The 19,497-nt window shown below is 39.3% G+C and overlaps 1 protein-coding gene across 1 annotated transcript in view; it reads left to right on the top strand.

The window, feature by feature from the left end:
• PLXDC2 (plexin domain containing 2) overlaps positions 1-17,514 on the top strand; it is a 449,881-nt gene extending 432,367 nt beyond the window's left edge. Inside the window, exon 14 of the mRNA XM_058681754.1 lies at positions 15,091-17,514. Coding sequence (XP_058537737.1) covers positions 15,091-15,207 — 117 coding nt within the window. The 3' untranslated portion in view covers positions 15,208-17,514. The remainder of the gene's footprint in view (positions 1-15,090) is intronic.
• The last annotated feature ends 1,983 nt before the right edge of the window (positions 17,515-19,497 follow it).

The following is a 19,497-nucleotide window of genomic DNA, read 5'->3' as shown; positions in this document are numbered from 1 at the left end:
AAACCATGTAAGAAATTCATTAGAATAATGAAAAATCCAAGAAAATCATTGAGCTGGATGTGTTTTGACAACCAACAAAATTGCATTAGAATTTGTTTAGAAAACATAGGAGCTAGATGGATTAAAAACCATTGAGGATATTGGACAAATCCAAATGCAAAAGAAATGAAATTGTTGGAGAAAAAACTATAATGACAGAAAATTTTATGAGGAAGATATTTATGAAAAATGACAGGAGCACATAGAAGAAAATATATTTTAAAAACCTAAACAATTATCATGTTTTTGGATTTAAATTCTTATTTACCAACTGTAAAATCTATTTAACAGAATAAATTGGGGTAATTGGAAAATTTACTATATATCTATTTTTCAAATGAAATGATTTATGTATGGCATTTCAGTGGAACAGATAAGTAACCAGATATTAAGACCTAAGTTCTTTTCTATTAACTCTGGTTAATAGGTAGAACTGACCGATCAGTTCCTTCAAGGGAACTTTAAAACAAAGTCAGACTTTTCTCATTGTGAGTATTGTTTTATTTTACTTCTTGGTGAACTGTAATAACAATGTGGGAGCTCCAGGGGACAGTGTATCTGTCTTCTTTATTGTTTTTGTCCCCAAGGAGAAGCACAATGCTTAGCAAATACTTGCTGAATAAATAGTCTTATCTAAAATAATCCAAGTGGAACTTCAATAAACACAATCATGAAATGATAGGAAGTTGAAGGTAGCGGGAAACGTAAAGAAAAATCAAATGCACAAAAGTCAAGTTCACAACTTTTTGCCTCATCTGTCTCACCTAAAGAAAAATTAAACCCCATTTCCCTGGAAAACACATTTGTATACTTTGAAAATATAAACAGCCCTTTAAATGGCAACTTTGATGTTATAAGATTTGACAAATTCACACATTTTTAATGCAAATCTTATTGGAATATTTTTGTTGAGTCATTCACAGTGTTTTAAATGCAGAAAATAATGTTGATAAAAAATATTGCCCTTTTTAACAGTTATTGGCCCATAGTTATCAGGTGTTAAAGCAGACTGGAAGTTGTAAGCTCTTACTAAGTAGAGAACCCGCGTTCTCATTTTATACACAAGAACGTGGATAACGAGAGATGGGAAGAGACTTGCTTAAAACCTTGGTTTCTTGGTAACGGAACCAGGAACCAACGAAATGAGGTAGAAAGAGTGTAGTTCTAGCTTTTAATTTACTAGCTTTGTGAATTTGGGTCAATTCCTCAACCCCTCTGTGTAACCCAGCCATGAATTGAAACCAAATTTTCTTTCGTCTTCCATCAGCATAGTGTTGTGAGCACTATTTTTTAAAAAATTGTCACTAGTCACTGTATGTTAATTATGCTGGAATTTTTTTTTAAAAGAAAAACAAAGTTAATAGTCATTAGGTTCAGCCAAAAGTTGCATAAATGTCATTTATTAACCACCCCTACCTTCTTGGATTTATTAGAAAGGTTCCTTGATTTCCCATACCCGCCCTCTTTTCTTAAGCAAGTGTGGGTGAGTTACCAAATTAAGAGGAAGGGGAAAAGAACAAGCGTCATAAACAATTCACAAACCATGTTCTCGACCCCTGGCTATAATATCATCAATTGTGCAATAAAAAGTCATTTCTATAGGTTCTGATGGGTATATCTCAGACATCTTGTTTTGTTTCTCTTTTTCATTTTTAAAATACTGAAAAAAATGGGAGTTACTTCCAGGACTATAACCTGGCTCACGTAATATCATATTGGTGATCAGTACTTGTCACAGTATCAATGTCTTGCTCCCTCAAACCAAGTTGTTGTGGAAATTACTTAAATCTTTGTAAAGGACAGTAGTGAACATTGCTGGAGGCCCTAAATAAAGGATAAAACACTGATACTACTCAGTTGTAACACTGTATGTAAACGTCATTATAAATGCATCTGTAACACGTTTATAGTTCATCTTCTACAGCACATACTCCTTAGCTTTTATTTTTCTGACTTGCTAATGCTATGTTGTTCCCCTTCTCAGGATCATAAGTATTTTTAAATTCAGTTTCTGCATTGGTTTGACAAGAGATAGTATGTATCCAAAATTCCAAAATAAATAGATCAAGCTTCTCAAATTTAAAAGATACCTCATGACGGATATTCGTTTTCAATGTAGTACCTAAAATACGGAAAAGGTATGCTACCTACCTTCCAAATTTTTTCTAAAACTTTTCCTTTCATTTCAACACACACACATTAAGCACATGTCATAAAACGCCAGTCAAATATTATAGTTCTATTTTTGCCCTGGTTTGATGGATAAGCATTACTCTAAATTGTCAAATGAATAGCATCCCCTCTTGGATTTGGCGGTATAAATTCTTCTGGGCTATTTAATAAATAATAAATTTATTTTATTATAAATAAAATAAATTCTACTGGGCTATTTCCTAATCTTGTGATTAAATGTGGATTAAAGCACACACCCCTCTAGGGCAGAAAATAGCTCACTGTTTACCATTCCTAAGGTCACGGTTAATTACAGCTCAATTTGCCAGCTTTTCCTTGACCTCCCTCGGAAACCCAGTGATGCTCCCGATACAAGTAACTTTATGAGAACAGCCTCTTGAGGAACCCAGCCAGGCTTATTGTTGTAAACCACTTTTCTGAGTACATTTATGACCAGAGCAGCAGCATCTCGCCTTTTAACCAAGTCACTGCATACCAGTGAACTGGCCTGTTTTCACACTCACTGCAAATTACCTTCTTCAGGGCGATGTGCCTATCTCATAGCAAATTATTACTCTACTTTAGTAGAAAACAACCGATTGTAGCAAAAAAAAAAAAAAAAAAAAAGATACTGCCAAATGCAGTATCAACACGGTATCATAAATTAAGACTAATGCAAAAGAAGACTGGAATCTTCTCTGCTTGTGTCATGGAAAATCGATCAAAACTAGAGCCCATGTTTGCGCAGTGCAATCTGGTAGATGGTATTAATATCGCAGAGGGGTTATAACTGGGGTAAACATCCGTCCCAGTCTGCGTGGGACTGCCCCAGTTTATGTCTGTTGTGTGAAACAACTGTTAACGCAACTCCCATTCACTCTCAAAAGTGTCCTAATTTGAACAATAAACCCATCATACGGTCGCCCTATGTATACTCATATTCCCTGCTTGTTACATATGGAGAGATACAGAACATAAAAACTTTAAAGGCCGAATAGCCACATGTGAATTTAATAATAATAAAAGGAACATCAAAGGTATGTTCCATGCTGAATAAAGAACGTAACCAATTACTATAAAATTCGCAGGAAAGAGAGGGAGATTAATCAGGGGCAATTTTATCAAAGAGGTAGAATTTAAGGGGCATGCTGAAAAAAAAACAAATGTTATGCCGGGCCTAAGCAAAGAGGAAGGGAAGACGGCATTCCACATAGAAGAGATGTAGGTGTGGTATGATTTTTTAAAAACATTAAATCAGGAAAAGGCAAGAAGAAGCAAATTACTCAACTGTACCTTGATATCTATGCATTGGTGTGGGGGTGACTTTAATGTAGATGCAGGTTAGATGTGACAAGCTTCAAAGAACTATGTAATCTGGGGCGCCTGGGTGGCTCAGTTGGTTGAATGTCTGACTCTTGATTTTTGGCTGAGGTCATGATCCCAGGGTTGTGGGATAGAGCCCCCCCCCCCCCCACCCCGTGTCGGGCTCTTGCTGAACGTGGAATCTGCTTAAAATTCATATTCTCTCAATCTCTCTCTTTCTCCCCCTCCCCGCCCCACTCTCCCCTCCCCTTGCATGTGCTCACTCTAAATAAATAAATAAATAAATAAATAAATAAATAAATAAATAACAAAGAGCTATGTAATCCGTACTTGATTCTACAAACAACGCGAATCAATTTTGTAATAAAGAAGCAGTTGAAAATGGTGGTACGGAGGGGACTGGAGAAGAAGCTACGAGAGTAAAAAAGCCCTTATAGGAGAGGTCAAGGCTGTGTCAGCAGTCCATGTGCAGGTGACAGCGGCAGGCAGAATTAGGGTACTGGTGCAGGAACGGAATGGGGCCAACTCGAGAGCCACATGGAGGAAGAAGATAGGGTTTGGCAATTTTCACCTGCTTTGTGTCAGAAAGTGCTTTCAATCAATGATCTTTGATTCTCCCTACTTCCCGATGAGGTCTGCAAATGCAGGCATTCTTACATACCTATTTTATAGATAAGGTAACGGAGATTCTAAGAAACGAAGCAATTGCCCAAACCCCTATAGCTGAGTAGTGGGAAAGGTGGGGAGGGTATCCTGATTCTTCGCACTGAATATATGGGATGAAGAAGAAAGGATTACAGGTAACTCCAAAGCACAAAATCTGAGCAACTGAGAAATTACATTTTTTAGCAACAGATTTAGAAATATCAGAAGATGAAATTAGTTTAGGAAGGAAAATGAAGGGATGAACTTTAAGCATGTTTGTCTTGCGTTGATGGTCCAATCACAGTTGACCCTCTCAGAGAAATCAACTGAAGAGAAAGAATGGATTGACATAAAGCAGTCAGGTGAAAAAGAAAAAATGGAAGTCACAGTAGTAGAAATTGAAACCCAAGAGAATAAAGAAGAATGCTATGGGAAATAGATTAGAGCGTTTGTGGATAAATGTGTGGGTAACACGTGGATAGGGGCGCCTGGGTAGCTCAGTCAGTTAAGTGTCCGACTTTGGGTCAGGTCATGATCTCTCGGCTCCTGAGTTTGAGGCCTGTGTTGGGCTCTGTGCTGACAGCTCTGAGCCTGGAGCCCATTTGGGACTCTGTGTCTCCCTCTCTCTGCCCCTCCCCTGCTCATGCTCTGTCTTTCTCTCTCTCAAAAATAAATAAACATTAAAAAAATATTTTGGGGGGACACCTGGGTGGCTCAGTAGGTTAAGCATCTGACTTCTGCTCAGGTCATGATCTCATGATTCGTGAGTTCAAGCCCCACATCGGGCTCTGGGCTGATAGCTCGGAGCCTGGAGCCTGCTGCGGATTCTGTCTCCCTCTCCCTCTGCTCCTCCCCTACCTGCCCCCCAGGCTCCGTCTCTCCTTCCTTCAAAAGTAAATAAACATTAAAAAGATAAATAAAGCAGAAAGTTTAAGAAGGGAAGTAAAATAAACAAGACACAAAAGAATTGTTTAAAGTGCTCTAGAGAAGCCACAGAATGAGGGGAAAAAAAAGGTACTAACTTGGCAATGAGATCATTTGTAACAGGAGAGAATGCAGATCCAGGGAAGGGCGCAGGCGCCAGACTGAATGAAGCCTGTAAAAAATGGTTTTGAAACGTGAAGGCAGTGGATTCAGTCAGACGCTCAAGAGGTATAGTACTGCAGATACAGAGAAACATCAAATACAGGGCTTTTTGATGTAAAGCGTAGGCATGAGGTAAAGAAACAATGAAAGGAGTGTTTCAAGGTGCCAACAGAGGAGGGAGGGATAAGTAACTTCATAGCACAGACAACATGGAGTAGGAGAGGCAATTAACTGCAGCAGAGGAAGAACGTCTTTTCATTTCGGATGACGAAAGATGAGTAGATGTAAAGGCATTGATGAAGAGAAAGGGAAAAGGATTAGCGTCTTCCTAAAGGCTTAGTCTTCTCAGGGAAGAAATGGGTGATGATCTACCAGATTCAGGGAGGGCAGCATGGGGTTGGATGGAGTTTGGATGTATCACAAGGATTTAACAAGAGAAAAGTAATCACTGACTTCCCAGTTAACAGCGTGTGATTCTTTGTGGCTGGGTTAATCTGAACATGTGACCTTTTTCTGTAGTAGTTGGGACTGCTTAGGGTCTGGAATGGGAAAACATAGAGGATGAGGATTTATGATTGGGTTTGATTGTCATACCAATGAGGATTGATCGTCAGAGGAGGGAACAGGCAGTAAGGTGACTGGCGGGCCACTATGGAATTCAGGCCTGCAGAAATTGGGTAGAGCCTGGATGAGACCAATGGAAGGCGGTGACCCACAATCTGAAGGATTTAGAGACCAGGCTGTGGAGGGAACTGTTTAGAGGTGAGATAGAGAATGAGCAGTGTAGAAGACATAGAAGTGGTATTTTCAAAAGATGGGGACTTTTATTCTGCTCTCTGTCTTTATAGTCAGTCTGCCCACAAGCGTCTAGGATGACCCAGATTCAGTTGAAGACCGCTTTCCTCAAAATGCATGGAATTCATTGTCAGATACTTTCAGCAAGCAGATACTTGATTTCAAACCTCTTCTCCGTGCATTTATAGCTTGTATGGTTGGTTAGCTCCTATTCAAGCTTTTGTAGGCAAATATCTTATTTTCCTTGAATATGCTATAAATGCCTTGAGTTCAGGGCTGTGTCTTACATATCGGTGCTTGTATAGTAATTTTATTGGCTGACTGAATGCATTTACAGCCACACGCATTAAGTAATAGTCACTCTCTCCCGTCATCCTCGCTTGGGGCAACAAGATGGCCAATAATGAGTTGAAGTCAAGAGGAGGAAAGGAAGTCAGGCAGAAAGCTTGTCACTCAAGAATCTGGAAGCTTGTGTCGCTCGTGGGGCATAAACTATAGAGCAAGATCTATGCAGGTCAGCACAAACACTTATTTTCAGTCTCCTTGTGCACCACAAGGTGAACCAAGGGAAGGGCATTGAGACCAATCTGTCCCTGCTGCAGGTAATAAGGGGGTGCATTGTCTATAGAGAATGGAATAATTATAATAAACCTGGCTAAAACCAGGTTAGTGTTTCATCATCACCGTGTGCCTGAAATTCTAAATTGTGTCAAAATCTTTTGCTCATCTCATCGCTAGCAAGTTGATTCAGTTACTGTCGAGTTTTACCAACATAGTTTATATGTAAACTTCCAGTTAGTACAGTTTTATGACATATCCTTTAGTAAATATTGTCTTCTATATGGAAGTTAATTCAAAGAACTCCGGGTTACACACACCTAACCCCTGATCGCAGACTCAGCCACAATGCATTCATTTAGGGAATAAACTCATGAGAATCTGGAGTCTTTTGCTCGTGTTCAGGCTTAGCGGGTCTCCAACCCATACAGCGCCACATATGTCTGTGTTAAAATGGTAGATTCTCATTCAAATAAGAACTTGAGAAAAAGAAAATAAAAACGCACGCAAAAAAATAAATAAAACAGCAGATTCTAAGTGAAGCATGATGACACTGTGGTTGAGAAGGTGAAGTAAGGGAACTTTAGTTGCTTCCCTTCTGTTACCGCAAAGCACAGATCATTCTCTTGAACATTGCAGAGTTGACTCATTTGGCAGTATTCCTTCATGCGTCTTTTTTTCAAAAATACATTAAGTCATTTGTGTTTTCTCTTTTTTTATGGTAACATTTATTTCATTTTTCATCTGTAATGTTTGTCACTGGCATGAGTATATCTAAGAAGTTTAAAACAGGAAGATTTTCAACTGTCTGCATTTCCCTTTTGGCCATTACTATTATTCATTTCATTTTATGGTTATTACCAAAAATAATGTTGTCTTCAAGAGGAGGGAAATGTCGCGTAACATTTATTCTAAGAATACTTTAGCTTTAGGGGCACTGTGTGGCTCAGTCGGTTAAGCATCCTACTCTTGATCTCAGCTCTGGTCTTGATCTCATACTCACAAGTTCAAGCCCCGTGTTGGGCTCCATGCTGGGCATGACGCCTACTTAAAAAATAAATACTTTAGCTTTGGGAAAATGACGTGAGTAATATGATGATTTTGTTAATCCCAGTGGACAGCTGTTCTCTACCTGCATTGAGATAATCTTCATCTTGGACATGTACTCACTATGAGGATACTAACCGATTTTTCAGGATCATCCATAGGACAGTTCTAGAATGAAGGCAACATACCCATGGAAACTGGTGATTATAGGTTGGAGAAGAGGCAGCTATAGGACAATAAGACAACTTCCATGTGAAGAAAAGCAATGAAAATGAGTTGAAAATATGTAAAAGAACACCCAGGCTCTGCTTCACATAAGAGTTATTGCTTGTAATTCTTGGCCACAGCAGAAGACAGACAAATCAATTTGAGTTACTCTTTTTAAGGAAAAAGTGACTTACAATTCATGGAACGAGGAGGCACAGCCCCAAATAGGAATAGTTTATTTTATTTTATTTTATTTTATTTTTTTTTCTTTTTTTAATTTTTTTTTCCCAACGTTTTTTATTTATTTTTGGGACAGAGAGAGACAGAGCATGAACGGGGGAGGGTCAGAGAGAGGGAGATACAGAATCGGAAACAGGCTCCAGGCTCCGAGCCATCAGCCCAGAGCCTGACGCGGGGCTCGAACTCACGGACCGCGAGATCGTGACCTGGCTGAAGTCGGACGCTTAACCGACTGCGCCACCCAGGTGCCCCTGGAATAGTTTATTTTAATTAGATTCCAAGTTTGAATGTCAGGGCCCGAAGCCATTGTGTTTCCCTACAGATAGGGTTGCCAAGTAAAATATAGGACACAGATAAATTTTAATTTCAAATAATAAACGAGTAATTTTTTAGTAGAAGTATGCCTGATGCAGTATAGTTTTGGGAAATTATTCACCGTTTATCTGAAATTCAAATTTAACTGGTGTTTTGTAATATTCATTTGCCCAATCTGGCAACCCAGATTTATAACTTAATAGAACTTGTGTTGAAAGAACGTTCGACACAAATTAAAGGGCATAGAGAATAATTTGCATTTAGAAGTAATGAAAAAGAAAAAGAAATATCCTCCCCTTGGACAGTTCGGTGTTATCACAGCTAAATACGTATGGAGAGGTTGACCCAGATGTGTGCACGCATGTTCAGTTCCCACAAAGGTCCACTGGAGACACACAGGAGATCAAACATCAATATTTCTTCAACCACCCACTTTTAAAGAATGCTCCTGTTTGAAGAGCCTGTAGACCGTCATCCCCGCTTGCTATTCACTGTGTGTGGTGTGGACCGACAAGCAGTGTCAGCATCGCCTAGGACCTTGTTGGAAATGCAGGGTCCCAGGGCTCCCCCCAAACCTGAATCCGAATCTGCGCTTTAATGAGATCCCTTGTGACTTGTATGCAGAGCTAAGTCCGAGAAACGTGCATTTAGTTCGATAGTTGCCAGAACATGCCCTGAGATAGTATGGGATGCAGAGGCTCCCTCGGGACTCAGGGAGGGTTGTGCAAGCAGGGCGCTGTCATCACAAGGAAGAGAAACCTATTCTCCAGGCTGCTGGTGGGGCTTCCAGGTAACATTTCACGGGAGCAAAGGCTCAGTGGCTTAAGGGTTTTTTTCTTTTTAATTAAAAAAGAAAAAAAAAAAGTTTGAGAAAGAGCAATCTAGTTCATTTTTACCTCCCAAGCAGGGAAACCGAGAAGCAGCGAAAACAGACGGCTTTGCCTCAGTGCTGTGCTGGGACGTGCCAGGTCTGTGATGCTGTGCCAGTGTCACCATCCCAGCCTCTGTCCCCTTCCCTGCAGTTCACCGAAGGAAACGGCCCGAAACACTAACAGTTTCGGAACGACTGCTTGTCAAGCGCCATCACACATCACTGGTGTTTTCTATCTGGGCCTCGAATGGCCACGTTTGCCCCTTTCCTTTAACGCTCCCACCTAGTAACCTCCTTGCCAGAGCTCATCTAACCCACAAAACATCTCTCTGCTTTGCGTGCAGTTCTGTACACGCTGCTGACTGAGGGCGCCCTGCAGGTTTGTTTGTGGATATTTCAGCTAATTATCTTGCCACAGACCATTGAGACCGATCTGGATGACGGTTCAATTAATAGTTCTGAGGGAGTAATTAGGGAAAATACCTGTTCGCACAGCCCACGCCAGTGCCGACGTCTCTACATGAACATGTACTCCTGAATGTGATTAATCACATAAATAATTCTCAGAAATGGAAGTAGAGATCACCCACGCATTACACCCAGCAATGTTTTAAGGCACGACATCCTGAATCTCTGTAATGAATTAACATTACGGTCTGGTTTGAATTTTTCAATTTTCAGCGTACATCCCGCTCTGTTAGCAAGTGACCCCGTGGCCCCTATCAGTTTCTATAACAATGTGAATTAGCCATTCTAAAAAGAACACAGATTTGGACATATCTAAAGCCTCGAGTAAGAAGTATAAACGCCAGGTTGTGACCCATCATGCTTCATGGCAAAGCCAGACATCATACCCAGGTTTCTAGACTTCTTGTCTTCTGGATAGGTGCCTCATACTATACCAGCAACATTCAAGATTTTTCTATGAGAACTAAGTCATCAGTCATTCCATTACGGTCCTAGAACTACCCTGTTTTTCTCACTCATAAGGAAATCTCTGGACTGCAGATTGACCTAGAAAAGCAGTTTCAGCTAGGACTAATTTGTATAGATTTCCATTAAATCTAGGAATCCTGGAAAGTTAGTGGAGGGAGGCACGAGGGAAAACGGTAGAAGAACGATGACACGGAAAAGTTTTTCAAGTCCTTTTTGTCTCCCCAGTGTTAAAGTGAGTTATCTCAGGCAAGCGGGTATGAGGATCCTGTGATTTTAAAGATTTTTTTTAATATTTTTAATGTTTATTTATTTTTGGAGAGAGAGAGAGAAAGCAAGAGAGACAGAGTGTGAGCAGGGGAGGGGCAGAGAGAGAGGGAGACACAGAATCCGAAGCAGGCCCCAGGCTCCGAGCTGTCAGCACAGAGCCCAACGCGGGGCTTGAACTCACGAACCGTGAGATCATGACCTGAGCCGAAGTTGGACGCTCAACTGAGGCCACCCAGGCTCCCCGCAAGGGTCCTGTGATTTTAGAGGAAAAACCTTCAGGTATTAATTTACAGACAAGGAAACAAAGTGATTTATTTAAGACCATTAATTGGGGGCACCTGGGTGGCTCAGTCGGTTGAGCCTCCGACTTCGGCTCAGGTCATGATCTCATGGTTCATGAGTTCAAGCCCCCGAGTCAGGCTCTGTGCTGACAGCTCAGAACCTGGAGCCTGCTTCAGATTCTGTGTGTCTCTCTCTCTCTCTGCACCTCCCCTGCTCACACTCTGTCTCTCTCTCTCTTAAAAATAAATAAGGATTAAAAAAAATTTTTTTTAAAGACCATTACTTGATTTGTGATATGTGAAAGCACTTTAGAAAGGAAGCAGAATTGTGGTGACGTTACTGCTCTTTGTTCAACGTTTTTAAGGCTAAGATTGAGATATCAAGGAACTGTCAAGGAATGTAAAATCAGATCAAATTTTTAAGACTCTGGTGTGTGACATTCGTTGGATTTTGTTATAAATTTTAAGGTATTATTATGGGGGAGAAATGCCCTTTCTTTTAATCTAATCGAAGTCTGTAGAAGCAATTATAAATTTTTCACTTTTGCACAAATAAAATACTAGTGTTGAGTAATTTTGTGGCTAGATTATACCTATTCTATTTTGTTCATCATTAGGATGTTTATTTGACACCTGTGTTCAATCTTACCTTTTCAACCTCCATTGAAAGTCCCTTTCTTCTGAAATGGTTGTGTCTTCCATATGGAAAGCGTGTTCTATACTTTCTTTGGTCACATGTCCTTCAACACAGCGACCGGCACCATACTAGACATTTCAAGTGTTTAGTAAATAATTTTTGTGTTCTCTTTTGGCCCAATAATTCCACTTTTGAGCATTTATAAAAGGAACTGACCAGAGATATTCGCATCAGGTTATCAGCAAAAATACTCATTATAAGATTATTTCTGTTGCCAAAAATTGGGGGGTGGGGGGGGGGAAGCCTCAGAATCAAATTGACTATATAAATGATTCAGTTAGAGGTAATATGCTCTACAGATATTTAACATAATACTGTACAGGGATAGTTTGTAAATACTTTTCAGTGTGTGCTTAAGTGCAAAAAAAAAGATTTTATAAATCTTTGTGATTTATGTGCAGTGATTTCATGTTCCTAGAAATGGATATAAGTGACATACACCGATAGTTGAACCAAAGTACTTGTAAATGGTGAGCTCTCTAGTCATTTTAAATCTTGTTGGGGTATTTCTTTTTTTTTTCCCCTACAATGAGTAGTAACAAGTTAAGAGAATTTTTTCTTAACGATATGCATTTAATTCAGAAAATAAGTTTGTACCGCGTTACGAGTGGAAACTTCACTGTCCGACATTTTTGCACTTTCTATTTTGAGTACCTCTGTGATGAGCTCACAAAGCACACGACAGACTTGACCAGTAGTCCTCCAGTCTTTCACCTAAGACAGAAAATTATCAACTTAATGATTCTGACTTATTAACGGGATACTGAAGTTGCTGGTAATGTTATATGTTTAAGACTGAAACAAACATAGAACCATGGTCACAGGTTTCACATGAGTTGTACTCAGAAACCATTGGATTTGAAGACCCACATGTTATAGTAAGAAGAATTAACATTGGAAGTGGGTAGAATCTCATTTTAAATCTTGGCCCTGCCATTTGCTATCTTTACAGCAATGTTTGTGCAAAATGTAAATGATTCCATTGCATTTTAATGCGATTATGTATGTGAAGCACCTAGGGTAAAGTATGGAGTACAGCCAAGAGCTTAATAAAATCTAACGTCCACAAGCACCATCATTATCATTTCAACAACTGTGCTCCTTTTATTTAAAAAAAAAAAGTTTTAGTTAGACAAATTTGACATGTCACACTGTATAAATTTAAGTTGTATACCACGTTGGTATGATCCATTAATAAAAGGTTGTCACAATATTAGCACATTTTATACTTACAGTAAGTATTATCTATATTCAATATACTATACATTAGATCTCTGTAGCTTAACAGTTGTTACAAGCTTAACACCGTCAGTCTTACCCCTCCAGCCCCATCTCCTATTAACCACTGTTTCATTTTTTAACAGGTTTGCCCATTTTAGATTCCACATAGAAGGGATACCATACAGTACTTGTCTTTCTCTGGCGTATCTCACTTAGCATAACGTGCTTAAGATCCATCCATGTTGTTGCACATGGCAAGATATCCTCCTTTTTCGAGGCCGAGTAACATTCCCTTGTGTATACGTACGTCTTTTTTACTCGCTGATCCATTGATGGGCATTTCCGTCATTTCCGCATCTCAGCTGTTGTGAATCATGCTGCAATGAACACGGGAGTGCAGATACCTCATCAAACTCCTGTTTTCATTTCCTTTGGGTGTCTGCCTAGAACTGGAATGGCTGGATCATATGGTAGATCTATTTCTAACTTTTTGAAGAACCTCCATATGTTTTCCAAGGTGGCTGCACAAAACTACAATCCCACCATCATTGCACAAGGCACTGTTTCAGTGCGTCTTCATTTGCACCTGTTGTCTCTTATTTTTTTGACGATCATCTGTGCACCTTTGTTTTTTAAGTTTATTTATTTTGAGAGAGAGAGAGAGAGAGAGAGAGAGAAAGTGCGAGAGGGGGAGGGGCAGAGAGAGAGGGAGTCCGAGCATCCCAAGCAGGATCTGTGCTGTCAGCACACAGCCCGATGCGGGGCTCGAACCCGCGAACCACGAGATCATGACCTGAGCCGAAGTCAGAGGCTTAACCAACTGAGCCACCCAGGTGCCCCTGTGCACCTTTTTAAGTCACCTACAGCACAATGTCTTTATGTGTGCTGGGTTGTACATTAGGCCTCGTTCACAGGGCTGTACTTGCCAGCTGGACAGGTAGAGATTAAGGGCAAAGACCTAGTGGTGCTATTGACTAAGAGAAGGACGAGGGCAGCCGTACTCCAGAAGCCCAATTATGAAGGAACTGAAACCAAAGTGGGGGTTCTAACCACTGAGCACAGCAGCAGATTGACATTTTTCCACATGACGGAGTGATCAGGAGTTACAGTGTGCATCTCCCTAAAAATGTTCAGTGTTTTTCCATCGATGATGAGTTTTAGCTCCAACAAAGACACCCTCTCTTTGTCTTCACTTCTTTTTCTGGAGAATAAGGATCATTCCGTTTCACTTAACCGTTGGACTTCATCGGCTAACAAATATAAAACATTCTGACCACATAATGTTACATAGGCAGTAAATAATATTAGTAATAGGCGGAATGTAATTGCCTTGATTGGTATTTTTCCAGAAAGTAGAGCTACTACTCATTCCTACCTGATGTGAAAATTCTTCTACACCCATTAATCATCGCCCGTGGAATGGAACTGGCAAATCTAGAAAGCTGCCAAGTGCCAGTATATCTACACTGATATTTAACATTTTTCACATTAAAATTCTTTAGGTAGAAATAAATTGTAGACAGAAATAAACCTCCTTCAGTACTCATTGTCTCATATACTCCAACATGGCAGGCACTCTGATAAATGGAATAATCGTTTCTAGTGTCACTGGGGCCGTGACATGCGTTTTAGTGTCTTTTGCTGCTATAACTTAATAATTCATTTCAGCACTTCTATTTGTAAATCAGAGAAGGTTTGTTTGATGGACAGAACGCTGGGGAGAAGTGCACTTCCTTTGTCAGAATAAATAAACCGTATTTTAGGATTACTGTCTACCTGTGCAATTATTCGGTTCATAGGCTTGAGATTGTCTACGCCCTCTGATGTTGGATTCTGTTTTCAGGGCACGACATCTGTTCATTTTCAAGCACAAAAAGTCACGTATGGGAAGTCAGCTTTATAAATAATTTCGTAAGGTATCATGTGATTTTCCTTTTAGTTTGTTTGCCAGAAAGTCTAGCACCTAAGTTGAAGCCCACTTCTAAGAACGGTGCAGAACTGTATGGCCTTATGTTTTCGAGCAAATTAATAAATAAAATGAAGTCATGTTTTTTTCTAGAGAAGAGGACATGTCAGTGGCTATATATTTCAGATTTGTTTTTTAATACAGTTCAGTGTTTTCTCGTTGTACTTAGACACTTATAGAATCTTTTAGACATAAATATGCATGAGGCGTAAACTGTGACTTTGAGAAACTGTCATTCCTATGGGGGAGGTGCCAACAGTATCATAATCAAGATGCAAGCCTGTGTAATTCCAGCTTTGGTACTAATATGACATAATTCGGTGCAATGCAAAATTTAATTCAGAGGTTCATCTAAAATATTTGGCAACTATTTTTCTTATGCCCATCACCCTGGTATTCATTATTTTTGCATTTTCTGTTTCAGAGACGCCCAAGCAGATGGCCTGCGATGAAGTTTCGAAGAGGTTCTGGTCATCCTGCCTATGCTGAAGTTGAACCAGTTGGAGAGAAAGAAGGTTTCATTGTATCAGAGCAGTGCTAAAATTTCTAGGACAGAACAGCACCAGTGCTGGCTTACAGGTGTTAAGACTAAAAATATGCCTATACCTTTAAGACACATACAACACACACACACACACACACACACACACAGGAGCCCTAAGCTGCTGTAGCCTGAAGGAGAGGAAATTTCTGGACAAGCCCAGCCCAGCCCAGGAAGGGGAGAAAAAAAAAAAACAGAAAACTAAAGTTTATGCAAGGTACCACTGACCGCTGAACATAGAATTCCCTAATGGGATGAATCTATAGTTCACTCAGAACATCTCCTGTGGATTTATCAGAAGTATGACAAGATTACAGTGCTATTGGCTTAGGTGCAGGGTTGCAAAGGGATCGAGAAAAACAATAATAATAAAGCTTTAGTTCATGAGGGATCTACACCTTTGCTTCAAATATTCTTCTCTAATGTCTCAAAGATAACGGTGTTCCAAAGCCTGAACCCTTTCTCTCAAAAGAGCAATGATGAATGTTTCAAGATTGCTAAGAAAAATAACTGACTCCTGCAGGAGCAAAAACAAACAACAAACAAACAAACAAACATAAAATGAGAGATTTTCTATCTTTCCACCAGACGTGTGGCAAAAGGATTTTGTTTTTCTGGTCTAGATCCAATGGTCCCAACAAGTTCATTACTTTACAGAATGAATCTTTTATCCGTGCAGGACGTTCACACTATGCCTCCCTCTTCCTCGTTAATGAATGTCCTTTCTATGGGCTGTGACAGAATTGCCAAACTCAGCTAAGGATTAGGAGAGAGGGAGTGGCACGTGAGGTTTTCAGCTCTCCTGCCTCGGAATAAAACACTTCATTATTTTTAAAGAAACGTTGCCTCCATTTTCCCAACTATGAAATCCTATGAAGCCACAGTTGTTCTTGGCTGAAGGAAACAAGAGGAAACAATACAAAGACCTCCTTAATTGTTTTTCAAGCAAAAATGTTAAGGAATTCTAAACATATGGCGGATTTTTGGCTTTTTTTTTTCCTTTTTACTCTGTGCCGGTTCAGTACTAAAGGCCCATTTCATTGTCGATTCCTGCCTGAGAAAGCCATTCAAGTCAGCATATCCCTGGCGATAAAAAGAATGAAAGAACCCTGCTGAATCATACAGTAATTTTCTTTAAAGCACATAGTAGTTACATAAATATATATATAAATATATTTTTGTTTATAACTAACACAAGGCAGGCTCTTGTGACTCAAAGAGTGCATTTTGTCATCAAGACAAAACAAATGCAAAGTGCGTTACTGCATACTTCCATAGAGTTGTAAAATAATCCTTAATATTAGAATATTTTTATGTCGCTCAGCAAAAGTGGTTGGTTCAATTAGTCGCAGTGCCGATCATTTTCCTGCCTATTTGAGCCACTCTTTCATTCATATCAACCCCTTCCCTCCCTGGCTAAATAAAGCAGAATGCTCCTTAGATGGATCTGTCATCTGCCCCGTCATCACAATCCAGATTTTGAAACTTCTCCATGAATGAGAAACAGTAAGGCATCGCTTGAGGAGGAAAGTGGTTAATATGTATACTGAGCTCCCACAGTTGAAATTCAGGTACTGTGTGTACAATTTCATCCACATCTCGACCCATGAAGCTGACATCCTGTGCCAAGAAGTTGCAGGCGCGTATAGGGTCCAGTGTCCCACATTTGCAGATTCAGGTATCCGGAAGCAGAGATGTATTTTAAGTAGCACTTTACTAACGCTTAGCATCTGTACCCAGTGTCTACTTTGAACGACATCAGTCTACTAACAGAGTATCGTAGTTTATCTTCACAGCTGTCTGATGTAAACGCGTGCCATCTCCCATCACATATATTTTGCTTTACATTTTTAAATACTTGATGAGGATGATACTTTTTTCCCTAACCTGCTTAGTTAATCATTGAAAAAAAAAAAAAAAAAAAAAACCTAGCAAGCAAGATGATTGAAGGATGTGATGACAATCTCTGCTGTAGCTGCATTCAGTCTCTATGAAATATCCCAGCTTATTTCCGTGGAGTAGGTTTGGTCGGCTAGCAATAACCAAATGACATGCCAATGTGACTGGTGCAACTGGTATTCTACAAAGACATAAGGAACAGGTAGACGATTCCTTTTAGGATAAGATGACGCTTCTTCCACTAGCTTCTGTGATAGGCGTGGCTTCCAACAGCAGTTGATTGACAGTTCTATAAATCTTGTGTACATATCCAACTCCTTACACAGTTCTTTGAACTAGCAGTGTTCTCTTTATTCCCTTCAGAGCTTATCTTCCATTTTCTATTAAAAGAATTGACAATTCTGTAAACAAACAAACAAACAAACCAAAACCAAAACGAAACAAAAACATAAAACTCTGTATTGTTCAGTGAACTAAAGCACCAAATAACAGGGAAAACTTTGGAAGTGTTGAGAAAACTTCCTCCCGAAACTAGAAGTTGAAGGTGGTAAGAAGTTTCTGCTGTCTATGAATCTTTTAGTGGCAAAGGGAAAAGGCTTGCTAATCCCTTTTTTTTTCCCTGAGATTTTTATTCTGTTTTGTATTTCTGGTTTGATCCTGGTGCCCATTTACTGCAAAGGAAGAGCAAACGTACATGATGTTTCTGGAAATTCAGAATGGACATTGATGCTTTGGACTTTACATACATTATGTATTAGAAAGGATGCATCTGTAAATCGCTTAAATACTATGAACATAGCAGCGAGAGAATAACAATTTTAAAAAGTAAGAATAGCAAAAGATACATTAAAGGTATTAAAAGTCAAGGAAAAATATCTTAAGGCAACCAGATGGCACTGACCACAATGTTGGTTTGTTTGTGAAGCATTTGGACTTTTAAGATATACTAACAAACAGAAAACTAAAGTTCAATGATAAAGTACAATTTACCCCCAATTATTATTTTAGTTTGAGATACCTAGGGCATTTGCTTCTCTCTCACAGGTAGCTTCTAGACTTGTGCTGTCCAGTATCATCTCCACAAGCAAAATGTGGATACTTAAGTTTAATTAACATTAAACTTTTAAAAAGTTCAGTTCTCCAGTCACTAGTCATATTTCAAATGCTCGATAACCACATGTGGCTTCTTGGCTTCTATATTGGACAACACATAGCATTCCCATCATTACAAAAAAACTCTACCACTCAGTGCTGTAGAGGTCTTTCCTTTTAATTCCCTCTCCTTGAACAAAAAGGAGAAGGAAGAAAAAGAGAAGATTTGGAAGTTCTTGGGGATATCTAAGTGGTTTTGATCTCGGAAAGGCAGCATGGTATGAAGAAAAGAATGCCAGCTGACACAGCTTTGAGTCTCCACTGTGTTCTCTTGGGAAAAATCACTTTAACTTCCATGAGGTCTCAATTTACAATTTTGGAAAATAAAAATATTTTTGTTCTGTCTCCCTTGCAAGGTTATTATTATGCAGATTGGCTTAAGGTACAGATGTACAGACTTTTAAGACCTTATGTCAATGTTAACCCACATAAAGCACATCCTTGGTCCAGCACCAGCACAAATTTGCATTCAGAGGAAAACAAGTCCATCAATCCTAAAAGCATTCAAAGACAATCAAATCGATACATGTCTGGAGAAAATGCCAAAGGAGAAATTGCTCAAATTTTTTCCCCATCTTAATACTTTCTCTTCGTATTTCCTCTACGTCATGTCTGTCCCAACTTTTACTTCTCTGCCATGACAAAGTCCCTGTGGGTATCCTTCGGCTAGCTCGATTCTTTATTACATTAGTCACTTAGTGTCTCTAGTTTCTTGGGATGCCCCAGTTTACTCTTTACAGCAGAGGGAGGCCCAGGAGCCAACCAGTAGGCTTCTCTTTAGAAGGAAATACCTCAAACACGAATATTTATTTTACCCCTGTAACACAAATCTAAAGGGCTGCCACATTAAAATCTAAAAACACGTGGGACTTCATCTGAAATGTAAAAATTTGCAAAAGCAAAAAAAAAAAAAAAAAAAAAGGATTACCATCATTTTAAATTCTACTAATCTGCAGATAATACATATTCTGATTAGTATAATGTATTAGCTTCTGGGGCAAAAAATTCTTGTCATTACCTTTCCTTGACAGAGTGTAAGTTGGGCTATGTCTCCTAGTCTAGTGCCCATTTGAGAAAAAATTTTGCTAAAATCCATGCCTTGATTCAAGACACTGTCATTCCATGACAAGAAATTCATATTTAAATAAGACTCACTGAGAAACAGATCCTATGGGTTAGGGTTTCTTCCTCCTCGAAATGTTATTTTTCTCTATATTTCCTCAGACATTTTTCAGATAT

This window comes from Neofelis nebulosa, chromosome 8, assembly GCF_028018385.1.
Source record: "Neofelis nebulosa isolate mNeoNeb1 chromosome 8, mNeoNeb1.pri, whole genome shotgun sequence".
Classification (NCBI taxonomy): domain Eukaryota; kingdom Metazoa; phylum Chordata; class Mammalia; order Carnivora; family Felidae; genus Neofelis; species Neofelis nebulosa.
The sequence above is the reverse complement of the archived record's forward strand: the minus strand, read 5'-3'. Positions and strand labels throughout refer to the sequence as shown.